Below are 19,406 nucleotides of genomic sequence, written 5' to 3' on the forward strand. Positions count from 1 at the left end.
TTTAAAAAAAACATTGAAATTGGTTGGTGTTTAGTAGTATTAACTAAAAATATTATGGTTCTGTCAAAAAAAAAAAAAACTAAAAATATTATGGGTTTCTTAATAATATCTATTAAGAATTTTATAATTAAGGAAATAAAAATTTATGATTTATTAATTGATTTTTATTGTATTTGAATATTTATATGAATATATATAATATTTGTTTTAAACTAATAAAAGAAATTATATCATCGCAAGTTAACATTTTTGTCAATGTTATAATAGTGCGTATTTTTTCATTTGTGTTGGTTCCTTGTTCCTATGTTGGCAAGAATTTTGGTAAAACAAACTTTTGGTTGGATGTTCTTCGAAGATGTCAATCAGGATGTTTGTCTTTGGTTCTTCCGGTTTTGTAGGAGTATTCGCTAACTGATTGCATAAAGGCTTCCGGATTAAGTTAGAACCTTAGCCTTATGTTAAAAATTGGCCCAGGCCCAGTTGTGCTCTATTAATCTTCTGCCGCTCTATAAAAAGGAAATGTTAATCCTAATTGTGCGTGATATAGGTTGACATTGTATTAGGTCTTTAGGTGGGAGTGGCTGCTTTTAGTAAGCTCCATACTTGTTCTATATGTGTACATTCACAAACCTTTAGGTGTTGAATGTTGATTTGATCTCCGAAGCTTTTAAGAAAGGATTTGCATCCTCGTAAACTTTTAAGCATCGAGGAGTAGTTTGTTTTGGAAGAATATCTTCCAGGGTTCTTTTTCTTTGTTCTTTTTTTTGTTACAGGAATTGTAATTGGAAGGGATTTGAGGAGGGCATCATACCTAGGTGAGTCTTAGGTATAAGTCATAGGAAGGGTGTTGATTAAGTGAGAAGTGTAAATTGAGACTCTTTTGCTTCGAATTGATACTATCGTATATTGACTTCATCATGGATTGGTAGCCCCCAGAGTAGGAAGGATTGTTCCGAATTGGGTAAACAAATTGTTGTGTTATTTACCTTCTACACTATTATTATTGCTTTTGTTATATTCGTTCATAAATCAGATATCGTGTCGTGACATCTCATTCGACATCACATATCTGATACCAGAATTTCAATTGGTATCAGAGCTGGCACTCTGCTCTACATCTAAGTGAGATCTAGGGGATGTTACTTCCTGGTACGATGGACAAGGAAGTTGGATTTCTGAACAGACCACCGGTTATGGATGGAAGCAATTATGATTATTGGAAACCTCTCATGGTGACCTTCTTGAAATCTATAGATATCAAGGTTTGGAAGGCAGTTTTGTAAGGTTGGAAACATCCTGTTATAGTGGGAGTTGACAAATAACCCACAAATGTGTTAAAGCCAGAGGTAGAGTGGAACCAAGAAGAAGACAAGCTCGTGCTTGCCAATTCTAAGGTCTTAAATTCCATATTTAATGAAATTGACAAGAACATCTTTAGGCTGGTGAACGCATGTGAAGTAGCCAATGATGCATGGGAAATTCTAAAAACTGCTCACGAAGGGACAACCAAAGTAAATATGTCAAGACTACAGCTGCTAACCACTAAATTCGAAAATCTAAAGATGAGAGATGAGGAAAGCATCCATGACTTCCACATGAATGTGCTTGAGATAGCTAATACGGCTAGTGCTCTAGGAGAAAAGATACCAGAAGAAAAACTAGTAAGAAAGATGCCCATGTCTCTTCCCTAGAGATTCGACATGAAGGTAACTGCCATCGAAGAAGCTCAAGACATTCGTTAGATGAGATTGGATGACCTAGTAGGATCCCTCCCAACCTTTAAGTTGATCATCAACAATAGAACCAAAGAGGAGATAAAAAATACAGGTTTTATTGCTAACTCTGAAGACAACATGAGAAATTATGATCTGGAATCAGAGAAGAGAATATACAATGTCGTAGTATTGCTTGAAAGACAACTCAACAAGGTAATCAACAAGATGGACAGGAGTCCCAAATCACATGTACAGGACAACTCATCTGACATCCTGAGATTGAATGATGCCGAAAGAAGGAAATTCGAAGACAAATCCTTGCAAATAAAAGAAGGATATGAAAACGGGAGTGATTAGAAATCCAGCAAACATATGAAAGCCTTGACTGGGAGATGGGTGACAACTGAAGATTCAAGTGGTGACGAGCTATCCTATGATAAATTGGCTACATCTTTCAGAAAATTATACCTAATGAATGAAAAACAAAAGGCTCTAATTTACAGTTTAAAGACAGAAAAGGAAGACCAAATAATCATTATCTCCAGTCTTGAAGAAGAAGTTGTCTATCTGAAGTCTGAACTTGACAGGGTCCATAAGTCTATCAGAATTCTTAACAATAGTACTGATGTGTTAGATTAGATCTTACAAGAGCTACAAGAGACATAAGTGGATTAGGGTTCAATGAAAATAAGAAATATGTCTCAAATCACACTCGTTCAGGGTTCTTTTTCATATGCTGGGCTACAATTAATAAACAACATTACTTTCGCACTTACAAATTACTGGCTATAATGCTTTCCTTTCCCCAAAGGAGTCATAGATAAGATAGAATCAATTTGCCGTATTTTCCTTTGGACAAGAGGTTTTGAGGGCAGCCGAAAAGCTCTGGTAGCTTGGAAAAGGTTTGTAAACCTAAGAATTTTAGTGGTCTGAACATAATTGATATTGAAGTGTGGAACAGGATAAACATGATTAAACTATCATGGAATTTAAGTGGTAAGACAGATTCTCTTTGGGTCAAATGAATCCAGACGTATTACTTAGAAAACAGGAGCATTATGGACATGGAAGCCAAACATTCTCACACTTGGATTGTTAAAATTGTGCTCAAAGAAAGAGATCACATTAGAAACATGTCGATTTGGGAGGACATCAGTAAGAGTGACGCATTCAAAATGAAGGAGGTATATAGTAATATGTTGAATTGTGGCCAGAAGATGGATTAGAGAAACTTGATGCATTGTAATATAGTGCGTCCTCGTGCGAGCTTTATTCTATGGTTGGCTTGCCATGGGAAGTTGCCAACTAAGGATAGATTACTGAGATTTGGTATGCTTGATAATATGACTTGCTCTTTCTGCACAGATAATGAATCAATAGATCATATTTTCTTTATGCGTCCCACTATGAGGCATGTTTAGATGAAGGTATTGAGTTGGATACAAGTTTAGCACCCCCAAAGAACGGAGACATGAGTTGCAGTGGATAATACAACAGACAAAAGGAAAAAGTAACAAGGCGGCCATAATCAAAAATGCAATTGCAGAGACTGTTTATGAGCTGTGGGCACTCAAAAACAGGAAATATTTTGAGAATAAAGTGGATGAAAAAAATATAAAGAAAAAAAATTATAAATACAATTGTGTATAGGGTTTAGAATAACACGAAACTTAAAAAATATATAGTTATTTTTATGATAGATGAATAATAAGTTTCTATTTTTTTTTTAATCCTAGTGATCATTGCCATATCCACGATAGTGGAGGGATTAAACAAATTTTCAGAAAACTAAAATTGAGGGATAAACAATGTATTTAAACCAAAATTATTTTGATAATATAATATTTTGATTGTATTTTTTTATTAATCAACTTTGTATTTCTATTAAACCTTAAAAAAAAAACTGATTATTTAAGAGAAACCTAATGAGAAAAAAAATTTTAAATAACCAGGTTTGATAAAAAAAATACGAAAAAAACCATGTTTTCGGGGTATTTACCAAACTGTCTAGGTTTGGGATATCTGAATACTGAATACGCCAAATGAAATGGCGTATAAGTATAATTTTAGGGTGCATGCGCCAAATGAAATGGCATGCCCTAAAATCCAATAGGTTTGCGCCAAATGGAATGGCGCATAAGTCTAGGGTTTTTGCCCTAGAAGCCAAAACATTTGGCGCCTTAGTTCTAGGGCTTTTTTTTTATTTTTTTTAATTCATTTTAGTTGAATATATTAAATTTAAATTTTTTTTTATTTTATTTGTTATGATATTTACAGAAATAAATTTGTAAAATATTTTTTTCGCCTTATAAATGTAATGCAGAAAACGAAAATCAAAATTGTAACATCGATTACAATATAATTTAAGAACTAAACATCGATTACAATATAATTTAAAAACTAAACATCGGTTACAATTAATTTCAGAAACGATACCAAAGATTAATGAAAAATACAACAACATGATCAATGACGTCCATCACCAAGATAGCCATCCGTTCCGCAACCTGGTCTTGTAATGACACGTTTACCGCGATCGTTGATTCCGCCGCGAATATTGACACCGCCTCTTGCCGTAGCTCTACCCCTACCCCTGCCCCTTTGTGCTTCTTGTTGGGTTTGTGTCACGGGGGTTGGTACTGGGATGTCGCGTGGATCGCTGTCTATGAATTCGTCGACGCCCCCATAATTATCCGGAAAACCGCTGTTGTAAAGTCGGCTACCCATTCCCTCAAATGTGTTTATTCGTGGTGGTGGAGTGGGGTGGGAAAAGACCTCCGGTTCATAGCATCCCGCAACACTAGAACTACCTTGGTTAAAGCCGAATTGGTTTGTAGGTGTTGCGTAGCCGGAGGGGGCGCCACGGTAAGAGGATTCACCATGAGGACCATCGTCGGGACTAAGATGAAGGCTAGATGAACCGGGAGTTAGGTTTTGGCCGAATCCCCTTGAGGACCCAGCAAATGTTGTAAATCCGAATGGTTGTGAGTGGGTCTGATATTGGTCCGAGGAAGGATGGCGGTCTTCATACCCTTGTAATGGTTGAGATTGGGATTGGAACATATTTGATTGGCGGATGTTGTGTGCGGAACGGGATGGAGTACTGAAAATATTTTGTTGTTGTTGCTGGAGTTGTTGTTGTTCCTGGAGTTGTTGTTGTCGTTGCTGCTGTAGGAGTTGTTGTTGGCGTTGTTGCAGGCTTTGTTGTTGTCGTCGCTGAAGTCGTTGTTGTTGCCGGAGTTGTTGTTGTTGTTCTTGTTGTTGTTGTTGTGGTTCTTCTTCCGGTTGTTGTTGTTGTGGCAAGATGTAGTTCTGTGCACGGGGATCAATCAAATAGAATGGAGCTGCAAGAAACAGGTTAGGGGTTGTGGCTGTACGATACCAACTCATGTACTCAGGAGAAAGTTTCATTTCATGGTCACTAACGGGGAAGTTTAGGACATACTGGCGACGGTTCTTCCACATCTGGCGCTGATCGGGTGCAAAATCCTTCCAGTGTTGGTGTGTCCATTGATGGTTAACTCTTTTTAGGTGCCACACTCCCAAGTCAACAGGAGGGTCGGGTATCCGTTGACGCATCCCAAATTGAAGCATCACCCGGTCACTTTGATGCATTTCTATTATGTTGTACCGGATTAAGCAACACTTTGTCGTCCAGATTTCTGCATCCTGAGCTCTAGGCTCATACTCACACTCGAGATACGGTCGCCATATGAACTGCATGCATGAGATTTATACATTACTTCGGGAAAAAATATTTACGGAAAATACTTATAAAAAAGAAGAAAAGAATTAGAGATAATACTTGATGGGGTCCAAGGTGATCAATTAGGGTGCGGTACATTGTGATATTTGACCGCGGATTACGTGTGAAGTCCATTTTTTTCACACAATATCTACAACAAAAATATAATGATTTAGTTAGAATGGAGTAGAATGTGTAAGGAGAAAATGGTATACTAAAAACTTACCTCAAGGCATACGGAAAGTCCCAACTTCCGTTGTTAACCGGGGCCAGTATGGGCATCCTCCACCACCCCCACACCTGCACCAACAGGGCGCATCCATAGAATGTGCAGGACTCAGCAACCGCGTTTTTGCATAGTGACTGGTACAAGGTAGCCAGTACCGCAGACCCCCAGCTGTACAAACCAACTCTACTAAAATCCATTAGCAAACGAAGATACATAAAGTTAACCGTGTTACCCGTGCTATCTGGGAACAAAACGTTTCCAATAAGCAACAATACATAACACCTAGTTTTCTGCAGTATGGTCTCTTGGGGAGACGCATCATTCAAGTGAAATTTTTTATAATAATCCTTTAACCTCTTGAGGTTAACACCTTGCCCCCTAGCACCAACGGCTCCTTCTATCAAGTCTATTCCAATTGCCTCTTGGCATAAGCTATTCGCCTGCATAACACAACCATTAATTGCCTTACCATCAACAGGAAGGCCGAGTAGCATATGAACATCTTCAAGGGTGATGGTGCACTCCCCTGTTGGAAGATGGAAGGTGTGTGTCTCGGGCCTCCAGCGTTCTAGCAAAGCAAGAACAAACTTGTGGTCAATAGAAGACTCGGCGATCCTGCTAATCGGACCGAAACCAGCAATGTTCAGGTATGGTATAATGCGGTCGTCCGGAGCGATGGTATGTTTACTACTAGTGCGAAAACGTTGAACGTTCTGAAAAGAGTAAGCATGCCCAAAAAAATCAGTTAGTTTATCAGGGACAGTTGCATGATTTTAAAGTAATACTAATACACTTACGAAGGTTGCGATGTTCTGCGGGGTTCCTCTGTGTGTTTCGCCCATGGTTAGGAGTGACATGGTTGAAGGCTGAAAATTCGTAAGCTGATTGCAAAAGGATTGTTCTAAGAGTAGATGAGTGATAATGGTGATGTATCTCCAGAATTCCAAGTGCTTTATATATTGATGAGGAAAAAAACGGTAACATCATGCATGCTTGACATGTCAACACAGCCATAAGTGTTTGGTGTTGCTTCTGCAGGATGTGTTGGCATGCATGCAGTCAAACTATCGGTGACAAGGCATGGTGGGATGCATGCAGCTCAGGTCTAGGTGACAGCTCGGGTAGCATGCATGCAGGAGTAGGAGGAATCCTGGCAGGAAGCTGATCAGGAATCTTATCAGAAATTTTTGCAGTCGCATGCTTGTTAACAGTAACTCCATGCTGGTTTACAGTAACTCCTGGAATCGTTTCAGAACATGCAGGTGGGGACCATGTGGGGCCAGGTGGTGGACCACACCACTAAGGAATGCGCCAAATGAAATGGTTTTTTTTTTTAAAATCCTTCTAATGCGCCATTTCATTTGGCGACTTACTGAAGGGAAAAAACACTAATGCGCCAACTCAAATGGCGCATTAGAAGGTTTTTTTTTTTCAAAATTAGGGTTTTCGTATCACAATTAGGGTTTTGGTAATCTTACCTACGTGGTCTTCCTAGAAGAAACCCTAATGAGGAAATAAGGCTACTGCAAGACGTCTATGCCTCTATAAATTAGGGTTTCGTGCGCACTGGTACCCACACTGAAAAATGAGAACTCGAACTAGGCCAGATGGGTCGCACCGGACTTCTGAGCCTCCACCTCCTGTTAGGCGTCTGAATTATCAACCGGACGTTCGTAGACGGAACGGACACGTTATCTTCTCGGCAGTCAAACCTCCCATGCAAGTGATGTTTTGGAATATCCAAACCATGGATCAGCTTAAGAGAAACATCCTCAGGTTTCTGGACGGAGAGTTCAGTCCAGGCGAACAAATCCGATCTATCAAGAGACTTCGAACAAGGGGAGGTGTTTTTCTCGAAAGGCAGCGTTGGTGGGAGACTATGGAAGACGACATCCAATGCACTCTAATGATGGAGGACAGAGAAGACATTGTTTTAACCGTTGTTATATCCTAGGCGCTACAATTTCTATATCATTTCAGTAACTTCTGTACCGTTCAATTAAATGCTCTTAGCATATCTGTACCTTTCAATTAAATGTTGTTAACGTATTTCAATGAAATGATATTTTATTATTACAAAGTTTCCAACTGTTATTTAAGTTATTAATAATTAACAATAAAATTTCCCTCTGCCTTGCACCCGCTATAAATAGAAGCGTGTGTGTGGAGTTGAAGTACTAACTCTTCTTTCAATCATAGTGTAAACACTTAAAAATGAACTCTGTTTGGGCTGTCGTCTTCTTTGAGGAAGGTAGTCACATGCGGGTTTGCCTTAACCCTCACTGGAATTTCCAGAGAATTGTTAGAGCCATCAACACTGGCTTTCGTCAACTAGATGGTCCAACCAGAAAAGTTAAACAGCTAGATTACCGATGTCCATACATTACGTTGACGGATAATAACCCTGAAGGCACCTACATGTATTATTGGGATCGTGTGAAAGACGATGTGGACGTGGATCTAATGTTTTGGACACACAATGGAGAAGTTAACCGAGGCGTTGAAGATCCCCTTGTTATTGCAGTGACACTTGAGTAGTTTAGATTAACTGTTGTTTTATTAGTTGCAAAAAGTGAGCGTGTACTACTAGTTGTTCTGTGTTCTTTTCTCTTCTTTTGTATTCTGCAACGTAACATCGTGATTTACCGATGGTTTTGTGTTGTCAACGCAGGGTCATTGAATTAAAATAAATGTGGTTGATGTGTTAGTTGTTTTCTTCTGGACAATATTTACCCTAGCGGACGTGTACAATAATTAACATACATATAATTGGTAATTTATATACGTAATTATTAACTATATTTATAATTAGTAATATATGTTATTAAAATACATATAATTATTAATTACAAATTTTTTTATTTATTAAATAAAATATATATACGTAATTATTATTTATATATAAACAGACCTAGATCAGTTTGACTGTCTTTTGTAATCAATTCGGAATCTGGTGGCAGACATAGATCAGTGTGTCTGTCTTTTACAATCAATACGGAATCCTGTTGCAGACCTAGATCAGTGTGCCTGTCTTTTATAATCATTTCGGAAGATAGTGGCAGACCTATACTAATGGGTCTGTAAGAACCACCATATATTAACGTAAATATATATATATATATATATATATATATATATGTATACATATATATATATATATATATATATATATATATATATATATATATATATACATATATATATATATATATATATATATATATATATATATATATATATATATATATATATGTATAAATAAATATATATATATATATATATGCATAAATAAAGATATATATATATATATATATATATTTATATATATATTTGTAAATAATTATTGCAGAACTAGCTGCCAGATAGGGTTGCATGCATGCTCTGCCTAGGGGAATCGTTACAGGAATCTTATCAGGAATTCTGTCAGACGCGTGATGGGGTACAGGACATAGATCAGCGTGTCTTTTATAATCAATTCGGAAGATAGTGGCAGACCTATACTAGTGGGTCTGTAAGAACCACCATTTATTAACATAAATATATATATATATATATATATATATATATATATATATATATATGTATAAATAAATATATATATATGCATAAATAAAGATATATATATATATATATATATATATATATATATATATATATATATATATATATATATATATATATATATATATATATATATATATATATATATATATATATATATATATATATATATATATATATATATATATTTAATGCAGAACTAGCTGCCAGATAGGGTTGCACGCATGCTCTGCCTAGGGGAATCGTTACAGGAATCTTATCAGGAATCCTGTCAGACGCGTGATGGGGTACAGGACATAGATCAGCGTGTCTTTTATAATCAATTCGGAAGATAGTGGCAGACCTATACTAGTGGGTCTGTAAGAACCACCATTTATTAACATAAATATATATATATATATATATATATATATATATATATATATATATATATATATATATATATATATATATATATATATATATATATATATATATGCATAAATAAAGATATATACATATATGCATAAATAAAGATATATGTATATATCTTTATTTATGCATATATATATATATATATATATATATATATATATATATATATATATATATATATATATATATTTATTTATTTATAAATAATTATTGCAGAACTAGCTGCCAGATAGGGTTGCATGCATGCTCTGCCTAGGGGAATCGTTACAGGAATCTTATCAGGAATCCTTTCAGACGCGTGATGGGGTACAGGACATAGATCAGCGTGTCTATGTGTTGAGATAATGCAAGGACATAAGAAGCACAATTTATAAGACATCCAACATATACTAAACATTACAACTCACACCAACAATTTTACCTAATCTGACTTGAGCTTACAACACCCACACACTTTCCCCTCCAAAAATGACTTCATCAACCCAGTATCTTGTCCATGCCCATCTAAACGGTGAGACCTACTCTCATGAGATAGCCGGTTTTGTGATGAGAAACACTCGGGTTGTACCATTGTTGTTGAGCAAAAGAGCAACATTTTCGTACTTCATTCAGCGACTATACTCTAAGATTGCAATGGGTCCTATTGCAACCATTTTTTACCAATGTCCCAATTTCAATGAAGACAACACCGTCAAGTTTTACGAGATGGAGATTGCCAATGACGAAGACTTGCAAGATATGTTTACCACCCACGAATACTCTGGGTTGGATTCCATCGAGCTGTACGTTACTCTTCAGGTTGAGACACAAGAAACTAATGTTGTCCAGTCACAAGTTATTGACACACCAGTCAACGAGCAAGACGAGGTTGACGTCATTGACGAGGAAGAAGACGATCTGGAAACTGAATTTGACGACATGGTCAACGAGGAATCCGACGACGAGCAGCAAACGTTGGTGCCTCCAGCTCATGCGTACGCACCTCCAGCACATATGAGTAACTTGAACCTCCAAGGTGACGAACCATCATCTGACATCTTCTTCACACCTACATCCAAAATGACGAAGAATTAAAGGAAGGAGACAAGTTTCCTTCTAAGGAGGCATGTTTGAGAAGAATAAAAAAATGGCACATGGCGAACAACGTTGATTTTGAAGTAGACCGTTCAAACCTGGAACGGTATGTAATCACTTGTAAAAATCCAGAGTGCGGGTTCAGACTGTTGGCCTCTTATAGGAAGAGAAGTAATGCATGGAAAATAGGGTCGATTACGCAGAAACACACGTGTGTCAACCCTAACAATTCCCAGGATCATACAAAACTCAGTGCCGATCTTATATGTCAGGAGATCTTGCCTCTCATAAGCTCTGATCCGTCTCTGAAGGTTAAAAATATAATATCACACATCGTTACAACCTTCAACTACACTCCATCTTACAGAAAGGCGTGGGTTGCAAAAACAAAGGCAATTGAGACAGTCTACGGCAACTGGGAGGAGTCATACAAAATTCTTCCCCGATACCTCAATGCGCTACATAGTTACGCACCTGGCACTGTTACGATTCTAGAGACACTGCCCGCGCATGCCCCGGATGGAAACCCTGTCCAAGGAAACGGAATATTCCATCGACTTTTTTGGGCGTTCAAACCTTGCGTCCGAGGTTTTGCACATTGTAAACCCATACTTCAAATTGATGGGACATGGTTATACGGCAAATACAAAGGAACCATGCTCATGGCGGTTGCACAAGACGGGAACAGCAACATATTTCCAGTGGCATTTGCTATCGTTGAAGGTGAAACTGCGGCGGCTTGGAGTTTCTTTCTAAGGAACCTCCGAGAACATGTTGCTCCCCAGCCTAACATATGTTTAATCTCTGATAGGCACGCTTCCATAGAGAGTGCTTACAATAATCCAGCGAACGGATGGCATGACCCCCCTTCAAAACACGTCTATTGTATTCGCCACATCGCCCAAAATTTCATGCGGGAGATCAAGGACAGACATCTAAGAAAGGCCCTAGTCAATGCTGGTTATGCATTGACCCAACCCACATTCCAGCATTATCGGAGTGAGATTGTAATGACAAATCCAGAGGCAGGTACTTGGGTAGATAATCTTTCCAGGGACAAATGGACAAGGGCTTACGACAATGGCGTGCGATGGGGCCATATGACAACCAATCTCGTGGAATCCATGAATGGCGTTTTCAAAGGCATTCGTAACCTTCCAATCACAGCACTGGTGGAGGCCACATACTTTAGGATGGCTTCACTCTTCTCAACAAGAGGCAGGAGATGGGGTGATGTTAGGCAAGCTGGTCAACTATTAAGCGATAGTTGCATGAAATTTATGCAACAGCAGTCGGCAAAAGCGAACACTCATCAAGTGACTTCTTTCGACCGATTCAATCGCACGTTCAGTGTGCGCGAGACAATTGACCACAATGAGGGACTGCCAAGGCAACAATATAGGGTTCTTCTTGACGAAGATTGGTGCGACTGTGGAAGGTTTCAAGCTTTTCGTATGCCTTGCTCGCACGTCATAGCTGCATGTGCGTATGCCCACCGCGACGCTATATCACTACTGTCTCCGATTTACAAGACTCAGACATTGCTCAGAGTTTACAGTGTTGCGTTTCCTGTGGTGGCCAAGGAGGATTACTGGCCTGAGTATGATGGAGAGGTGGTTTGGCACAACGACGCAATGCGGCGAAAGAAAAAAGGGCGTCCCAATAGTACACGGATTAGAACCGAAATGGACGTCCGCGACAAAATGGAACGAAAATGCAGCATTTGCCGTCAGGTGGGGCACAATATAAAAAGATGCCCTAATCGTGGCTCGACAACGTCGCAAGTTTAGTATAATCTGTATTTTTTTTAATGCAATGTATCAGTTTCGCTTACCAACTCTTGTAACCGTTAATCGGTCTTTCATCAATAAATTGAGCTTTAGTAAAAAACCGATATCGATAACGCAACCATTATTTAGGGTAAGAGAAACTTTAACGAACTCGATTTATCATACGTTTTTACGAATATACAAGGCCGGAATAAAAAACGGTCCGCGAATATAAGGCCGGAATAGAAAACGGTACGCGAAAATACCCGAATAGGGTTAATTTTGAAAAAAAAAAAGGGGAACACATATGAGCCAAACCATTTGGCGCCTATGTGTTAAGGAATGTCCTAATGCGCCAAACCATATGGCTAGCAATTGCTTGCCCTATTTTTTTGGCCTAATGCGCCAAATGATATGGCTTGTGTGACATGCATGCGTCATTTCATTTGGCGTATTCACTTGTCTGGGGTCCCAAACCTAGACAGTTTGGTATTTACCCCGAAAACTTGGTTTTTTCTGTATTATTTTTATTAAACCTGGTTATTTTAATTTTTTTTTCACCTAATGATTAAGAAAAAGAGGGACGAAAATAGAAAAAAAAACTAGGGTTCAAAAATTTAAATAAAATTTAAAAATCGTTGATTCTGTGATCGAGCAAGGGAGAATGAGAGATACGAAAAAGGGTCGGAATCGGAGCTTCCCGGTGGATCCGAATGTCCCCCGGTGGATTTGTCAGAACTGCCGCAATCCACTTTGCATCGTCGGCGTCGATTCTTATGCCGACAAATTCTTCAACGACCCTTCTCGCTCTGGTTAGTCTCTTACTATCTTAGGGTTTTCTCAATGTTCATATTCACTTAATTCATGCTTCCATTTTTCAATTCAATGCTTCTTCCTTTTATTGCAGCTATTCTTGCTTGCTAATTTAATTTTCGGATTGAAAAAGTGAATTTTATTGCCTTTCTGTGATGTGAATTTTAATTGATTACCGGTTCTGCTGTGAAAAAATTTGATTTTGAGTTGAATATAAAGTGATTTATGTTTGAACAATTTATGCAAAATTAAGTTTAACAGTAAAAAAATCATGTTTAAACTCAAAAGCTGCAAATTATAGCTTCAAGTAGAATCAATTTTGGAGACAGAACCAGTTATTCTTTAGTTATTCTTTAGAAGAACCGAACATCTCAAAATCATTTCAAAATCAATTATACACCTTTGGAATTGCTTTTGCCTCTTTCAAAAGCTAAACCAATCCTACACTAATTCGATGGATTGGGTGTAGACTAAGGGCGTGTTTGGATTGGCTTATTTGAGCTTATCTTATGCCATATGTTTGATGACACGGTTTGAAAGAGCTTATTAAAACAACTTATAACATTATTCATAAACTTTTTTGAGCTTATTTTTATAAGCTCTCAAAGATAACTTACGAAAATAATTTATAGCTCATATAAAAATAATTTAAATTTATTTTATCTTTTGTTAGAAAAATAACTTATGCGAGTTTTTTCATAAGTGCTTATTTTGATAAGCACTTGTGCTGTAAGTTCTAAATAAACTGTTTATCCAAACAGGCCCTAAGTACAACTAGAGTTAGAATGGATTTTCTTTTTTGCTTTTTGATTTTGTTTGCTTTTTCAAGTGAAATTTAGGGTTTTTTATCGCGATCATTGCAAGCGAGAATAATTGTGATGATTTATTTATTTATTTATGATGAAGAGACATTTAACTAGTTTAAGCATTGAGGTTTTGCTGAGTAGTGAGTATAATTATAATGTGTATTGCTATTGTTGATTTCATATGGGTGTTTCTTCAGGTGTATAGTTCACTAGTTCATGCATGAATATTTCTTGTTGATTAGGATGATTTTCAGTTTGCAACTTCAACCTTTTTTTGCGCAGTTGCTAATTTTGATTTTTGAATAGTATTGAAAGAGCAATTTTTTTAATTTAATTATTAGAACAAGAGTTATGGTGATGATTTATACTTGATGGGGATTTGATGAATGAGTGTAGGGATGCAAGGGTCATCTATGCATGGAGCTAGCAGTGTGATGAGTACAACTAAAATGGACAACTCATATGTTGTGTTGCCAAAGCAAAGACCTCAGGCTCAAGGAGTTCCTCCTCGGCCTCGTGGTGATACTTCACAGCCTGGAAAGACAATGGAAGAGTCATTTGTGGTTGTGTACAAGTCGGAATCTGCATCTGATGGAAGTGGGGGAAACTCATCGTCCCCGGGGGTTGATCATGGCGGTCATTTGCCACCTCATAACTCTGGATTCAATTCAACTATTACTGTTCTGACCCGAGCATTTGAGATTGCCACGACGCACACACAGGTTCGTGTACGGAAACCTGCATGTTTGTTTCAACTTGAATAGGATATATACTTGTTCATAAGTGGCAGCGTCTTGAATTTTTTTATTTGAAAAAAACTGGTTATTTCTTAAAATGGAAGTGTTTTGATTGTTTTAGAGTCTAGTAAATCACAGTCTGCATGTTTTCTGTCTGAGGTTCCAGGTTGAACAACCTTTATGCCTTGACTGCATGAGGGTTTTGTCTGATAAGCTTGATAAAGAGGTCGAAGATGTAAATAGGGACATTGAAGCATATGAAGCATGTCTTAAACGCTTGGAGGGGGAGGCCAAAGATGTCCTCAGCGAGGCTGATTTTCTTAAGGAGAAATTGAAGGTGCTTGTCAGGTTTACTATTTCCAATGTGTATACCATTTCTATGTTTTCTTTAAGATTCAAATTCAAAAACCATAAGTGGTATATTCATTACCTATGTTTACTTTGAATTTATGGCTGGATGCTGGTATATTTTTTCTTGCTATATTTGGTTTATTCTGAAATGCTATAGTATTTGATAACACATTCAAAGTTGGAAGCCTTTGAATTCAAATTTATTTTCCTTGGTTGTATGGAGAAGGGGTGACATCACACCATACCTAATTAATCTACTGCAAACTGTTAGATACAATAATAAAAATAAAAATAATTACATAAGCTACTGCAACAATATGAAATACATATCAGACAAAAAATTCACTTGGATACATTTTTCTGGTAATTTGCATTTTGTCAATGCTTCCAAATCTTTCAAGAGCCATACATACTTGATTTGGCAGCTGCACTCTCTCATGGAGTTGTTTCAAGATCAGTTCTGTGTGATATCAATGCTCCTGTAACATTTTTAATCTTTCCTCTCATATAATTCCCGAAGATGGCTCCTTTGTAGGAATAATATATCTATGCCGGAAAACTTGAAAATAAAATAACTCTTTTCCTTACCTATGAAAACTATATGCTACCCTTTTCAATCTTGAAGTTTAAATTCATATGTTAGCAACAGGCCCTCAATTAGGGAGGGGTATGTTTGAAGAAATAATGATGTGCCCAAAGAGCTGTCTGGGCCACCCTCTGTTAGCTAGGTATTGTTTGTTAAAGTTGAATTAGTTAGCCCTCTAACTGTGGTAGCAGACATTGGATACAAATAGTGGTAGATAATGTAAATTAATTCAGTTAGTTGGTTATTAGTTTCCTTTGGAGGGAGACATACCCGTTGGGTAAGAGTTATAGAGGGATATATCATATATTCAATAGCATTCCCATGTTCTCTTTCTGTTATTCCTTAATTACTGGTCCAGTTCTATCAACTTTGTGCACAACAGCTTTAAATTTTAAGGTTATGGCTGTCATTTGTGTTGTGGGGGTTGGAGTTTTTTTTTTTTATAAATAATCAGAAATGTCTTTATTTTAAGAAATACTGGTTTGATTGACATCATTTTATTCAGCGTGCCACTTGTTTTCTTCCAAAGTCTAAGTTTTAAATATTTACTACTTAAATTGATAATCAAGATTGAAGAAGAAGAAAGAAGACTAGAAGCAGCAATTGAAGAAACAGAGAGACAAAATGCTGAAGTGAATGCTGAACGGAATGAACTTGAGTTAAAATCTAGCCGTTTCAAAGAATTGGAGGAGCGGTATATTTTCACTGTACCTTTGTCCTTAGCAGTATTATATTTTTTTCAAATAAAACAATGACATAGTTGAATATACTTAAAAATCCTTAACCTCACCCTCAACCCCCAAAATAAATTTTCTATGAATCTTTTCTTCTTTAGTGTGTATGAATGCTTGATGTTAATAATTGATTTTACATGTCTGAACAGGTATTGGCATGAGTTCAATAATTTTCAGTTTCAGTTAATTTCTCATCAGGTTTGTCAGTTTATTTATTTATTAATAGCTTATTATTGTTGAGAAGTGCTTTAAAAACTTGAAGTAACTTGCATAAGAACTTCTCTGTCCTATCCTGTCTATTTCTGAGGAAAAAATTTAACTTCCAAGTTTGAGCATTGTGCAAAAATATTTTAATCGGCAGGAGGAAAGAGATGCAATTTTAGCTAAGATTGAAGTTTCACAAGCACATTTAGAGTTGTTGAAGAAAACAAATGTGCTCAATGACGCCTTTCCCATATCTCATGATGGAGAATTTGGAACAATTAACAATTTTCGGCTTGGAAGACTCCCCAAAATTCCAGTAAGATGCCTAACATTTTGTATTATGTTTTTTAATGTTGTGACAATATGTTGTTAAGCTCAGTATGTATGGCTGGGTTTCTTCCTTGGAAGCTTATTCGTTTATAATAATTGATGAGATACACGTATATGTCCAAATATTGTTTATAAGGTTGCTGACATGAGTTACTTTTTTTGTTATTATTTCATTAATAACTTGGTTTCTTTTGTACATTGCCTAGTTTTCATATCTAGGTGCACTTGCACATGTGTTAGTTACACCTATTTATATAAACGTATATAGATAACTAATTGATAACGTGTCAACTTAATGAAGTCTGTACTCATCCATCTGTCCTTCTCTCATTTAATGATTTGAATATGTATGGTTATAACTTATAATTTTTCATCTTGAATAATTTTCTCTCATGTATTACTTACTCTTGAATCCCTTTCTTTCAAGTTTAAGATTTTTTTATATGAAGTTTGCTTTTTTCGAAACATATAGGTAGAATGGGATGAGATAAATGCTGCCTGGGGCCAAGCTTGCCTTCTTCTTCATACGATGTGCCAGTATTTCCGACCGAAGTTTCAGTATCCTTTTTTCTTTAAGCATATCAGATTAATAGTATGTATTGTTAATATGGTAAATTTTCTCGTCTCCATGTAATAAAATAATCGTGAATTAACAAAACCAGTTCAAAACAGAATTTTACAACTGCTGGTGGGCGTCTAAATGTTTAAGTTACCAACTTTTATTGATTGAAATCATCTACTAATTAAGCCATTTTACATCAAATGAATCTTACAAGATCCTATTTGCTTGTGTCCGCATTTTCATCTATATTTTACACAGAATTTATGGGAATGACATGAAACATGCCCTTAACTCATTACTTTAGCTATCGAATAAAAATAATTCCTATGGGTAGCTATCCTCGAATCACGGACACCAACAACACTACTTTAGAGCTGTAAGTATGCGTGCTTTGTTTGTCTTTATGATGTTCTAATTTTTATAAGTATATGGCCTAAGTTGAGCGAAAACCTTAAATATAATTGATGGAAGAAAATCAGATGTACCCGCTGATTCGTTGGCAGCAATTTCAATATGTCTACATTTTAGTTTTGCAACCTATACAGCAGAATAAACTTTCGAGCTACATCGTTTTTTTAAAATATTTAGGGCCGTTCCTTTGCCCCTGGCCCGGGTTCTGTATGCCTGTGGCGAGACTGTAATTGATGTTCTGAATTATACTAATATAAATGTTGCAGACAATAATATAACAAATTTGTTGCCTTTAGAATTGTTCTCAAATATGTCTACTGTGCCATTAATAATGGCTAAGGTATCACAGGTTTGGTCCAGTCAACTTGTTCTGGAGTACTCGCTATGACAGAGCAATGACACACTATTTAGCATGTCTTAAGGATTTTGCAGAATTTGCCAAATCTAAGGACCAAGAAAATAACATACCACCCGAGAAATGTTTCAAGTTACCTTATAAGTAAGTTTCATTGAATTTAATATATTTACTAGAGTGGATTTTATCTTTTGCTACTATGTAATCATTTGTTTGCATTGGATAAGCACAAAATTCGCATTGGTACCATCATGTGTTCATCTTTTCTACAGTCAAGTAGTTTATGCATTTTTTGCTAATTGATTATGTGCTGGCTTGTAGGATTGAGAGTGACAAAGTGGAAAACTATTCCATCACCCAAAGCTTCAATAAGCAGGAAAATTGGACAAAAGCACTCAAATACACACTCTGCAATTTAAAATGGGCTCTCTATTGGTTTGTTGGAAATACGAATTTCCAACCTCTTTCAGCGATGGTACCTTCACATGCTGAAGTTCCAGCTGCAGGACCTTTGCACCCGAGGCGCGCCAATGAAGCCAGATCTGAATCCCGAACCTGAACATAACATACACCAGGATTTAGGCAGCATACAAATGTGTACATACAACTATTTTAGTCTTTAGTGGTCCATAATTTAGGATGATTGTAACTATTACCAATAGTTTGTGTTCTTTTATTAAAGCATGATATTATTTGAATGATGCTTTTTTCAAAATCCAATTTTGATATTTCCTTTTACCCTTTTGGTTAGAGAATGTAGATTTTCAATTAACTGTTAAGATCCTTAACCAACTAAAGATATGCGTATGAGGGTTCAGGTGGATATAAAACAAAAACATTTTTTCTATTTTTGAGGATTTCTTAACTCACCCTATGGTTTCTTATGTGCCACATGAAATTCCAAAAATGTATGGATTTTAGAAATACATCTCCGGGACAACTCAAGATTTGATAAGAAATCTATTTTCCTAAAAATGCGTTTTTGGGATACAGCCGAAGTTGCATTTCCG

General features: G+C 36.6%; 1 protein-coding gene across 2 annotated transcripts; it reads left to right on the forward strand.

Annotated features, from left to right (window-relative positions):
• The first annotated feature begins 13,115 nt into the window (after positions 1 to 13,115).
• On the forward strand, positions 13,116 to 19,111 carry LOC131593341 (beclin-1-like protein). 2 transcript variants are annotated; one of them, XM_058865817.1, is made up of 10 exons: positions 13,116 to 13,319; positions 14,523 to 14,848; positions 15,030 to 15,200; positions 16,370 to 16,494; positions 16,684 to 16,732; positions 16,896 to 17,054; positions 17,541 to 17,626; positions 17,935 to 18,006; positions 18,382 to 18,540; positions 18,718 to 19,111. In XM_058865817.1, the coding sequence occupies exons 1-10, from the start codon at positions 13,172 to 13,174 to the stop codon at positions 18,953 to 18,955; spliced, it is 1,533 nt and encodes a 510-aa protein (XP_058721800.1). In that variant the 5' UTR covers positions 13,116 to 13,171; the 3' UTR covers positions 18,956 to 19,111. The 2 variants fall into 2 exon arrangements, with proteins under 2 accessions (XP_058721800.1, XP_058721801.1); XM_058865818.1 differs by having other exon boundaries at positions 13,118 to 13,319; positions 18,391 to 18,540.
• The last annotated feature ends 295 nt before the right edge of the window (positions 19,112 to 19,406 follow it).

The sequence above is a fragment of the Vicia villosa genome, linkage group LG3 (assembly GCF_029867415.1).
Source record: "Vicia villosa cultivar HV-30 ecotype Madison, WI linkage group LG3, Vvil1.0, whole genome shotgun sequence".
Lineage (NCBI taxonomy): Eukaryota > Viridiplantae > Streptophyta > Magnoliopsida > Fabales > Fabaceae > Vicia > Vicia villosa.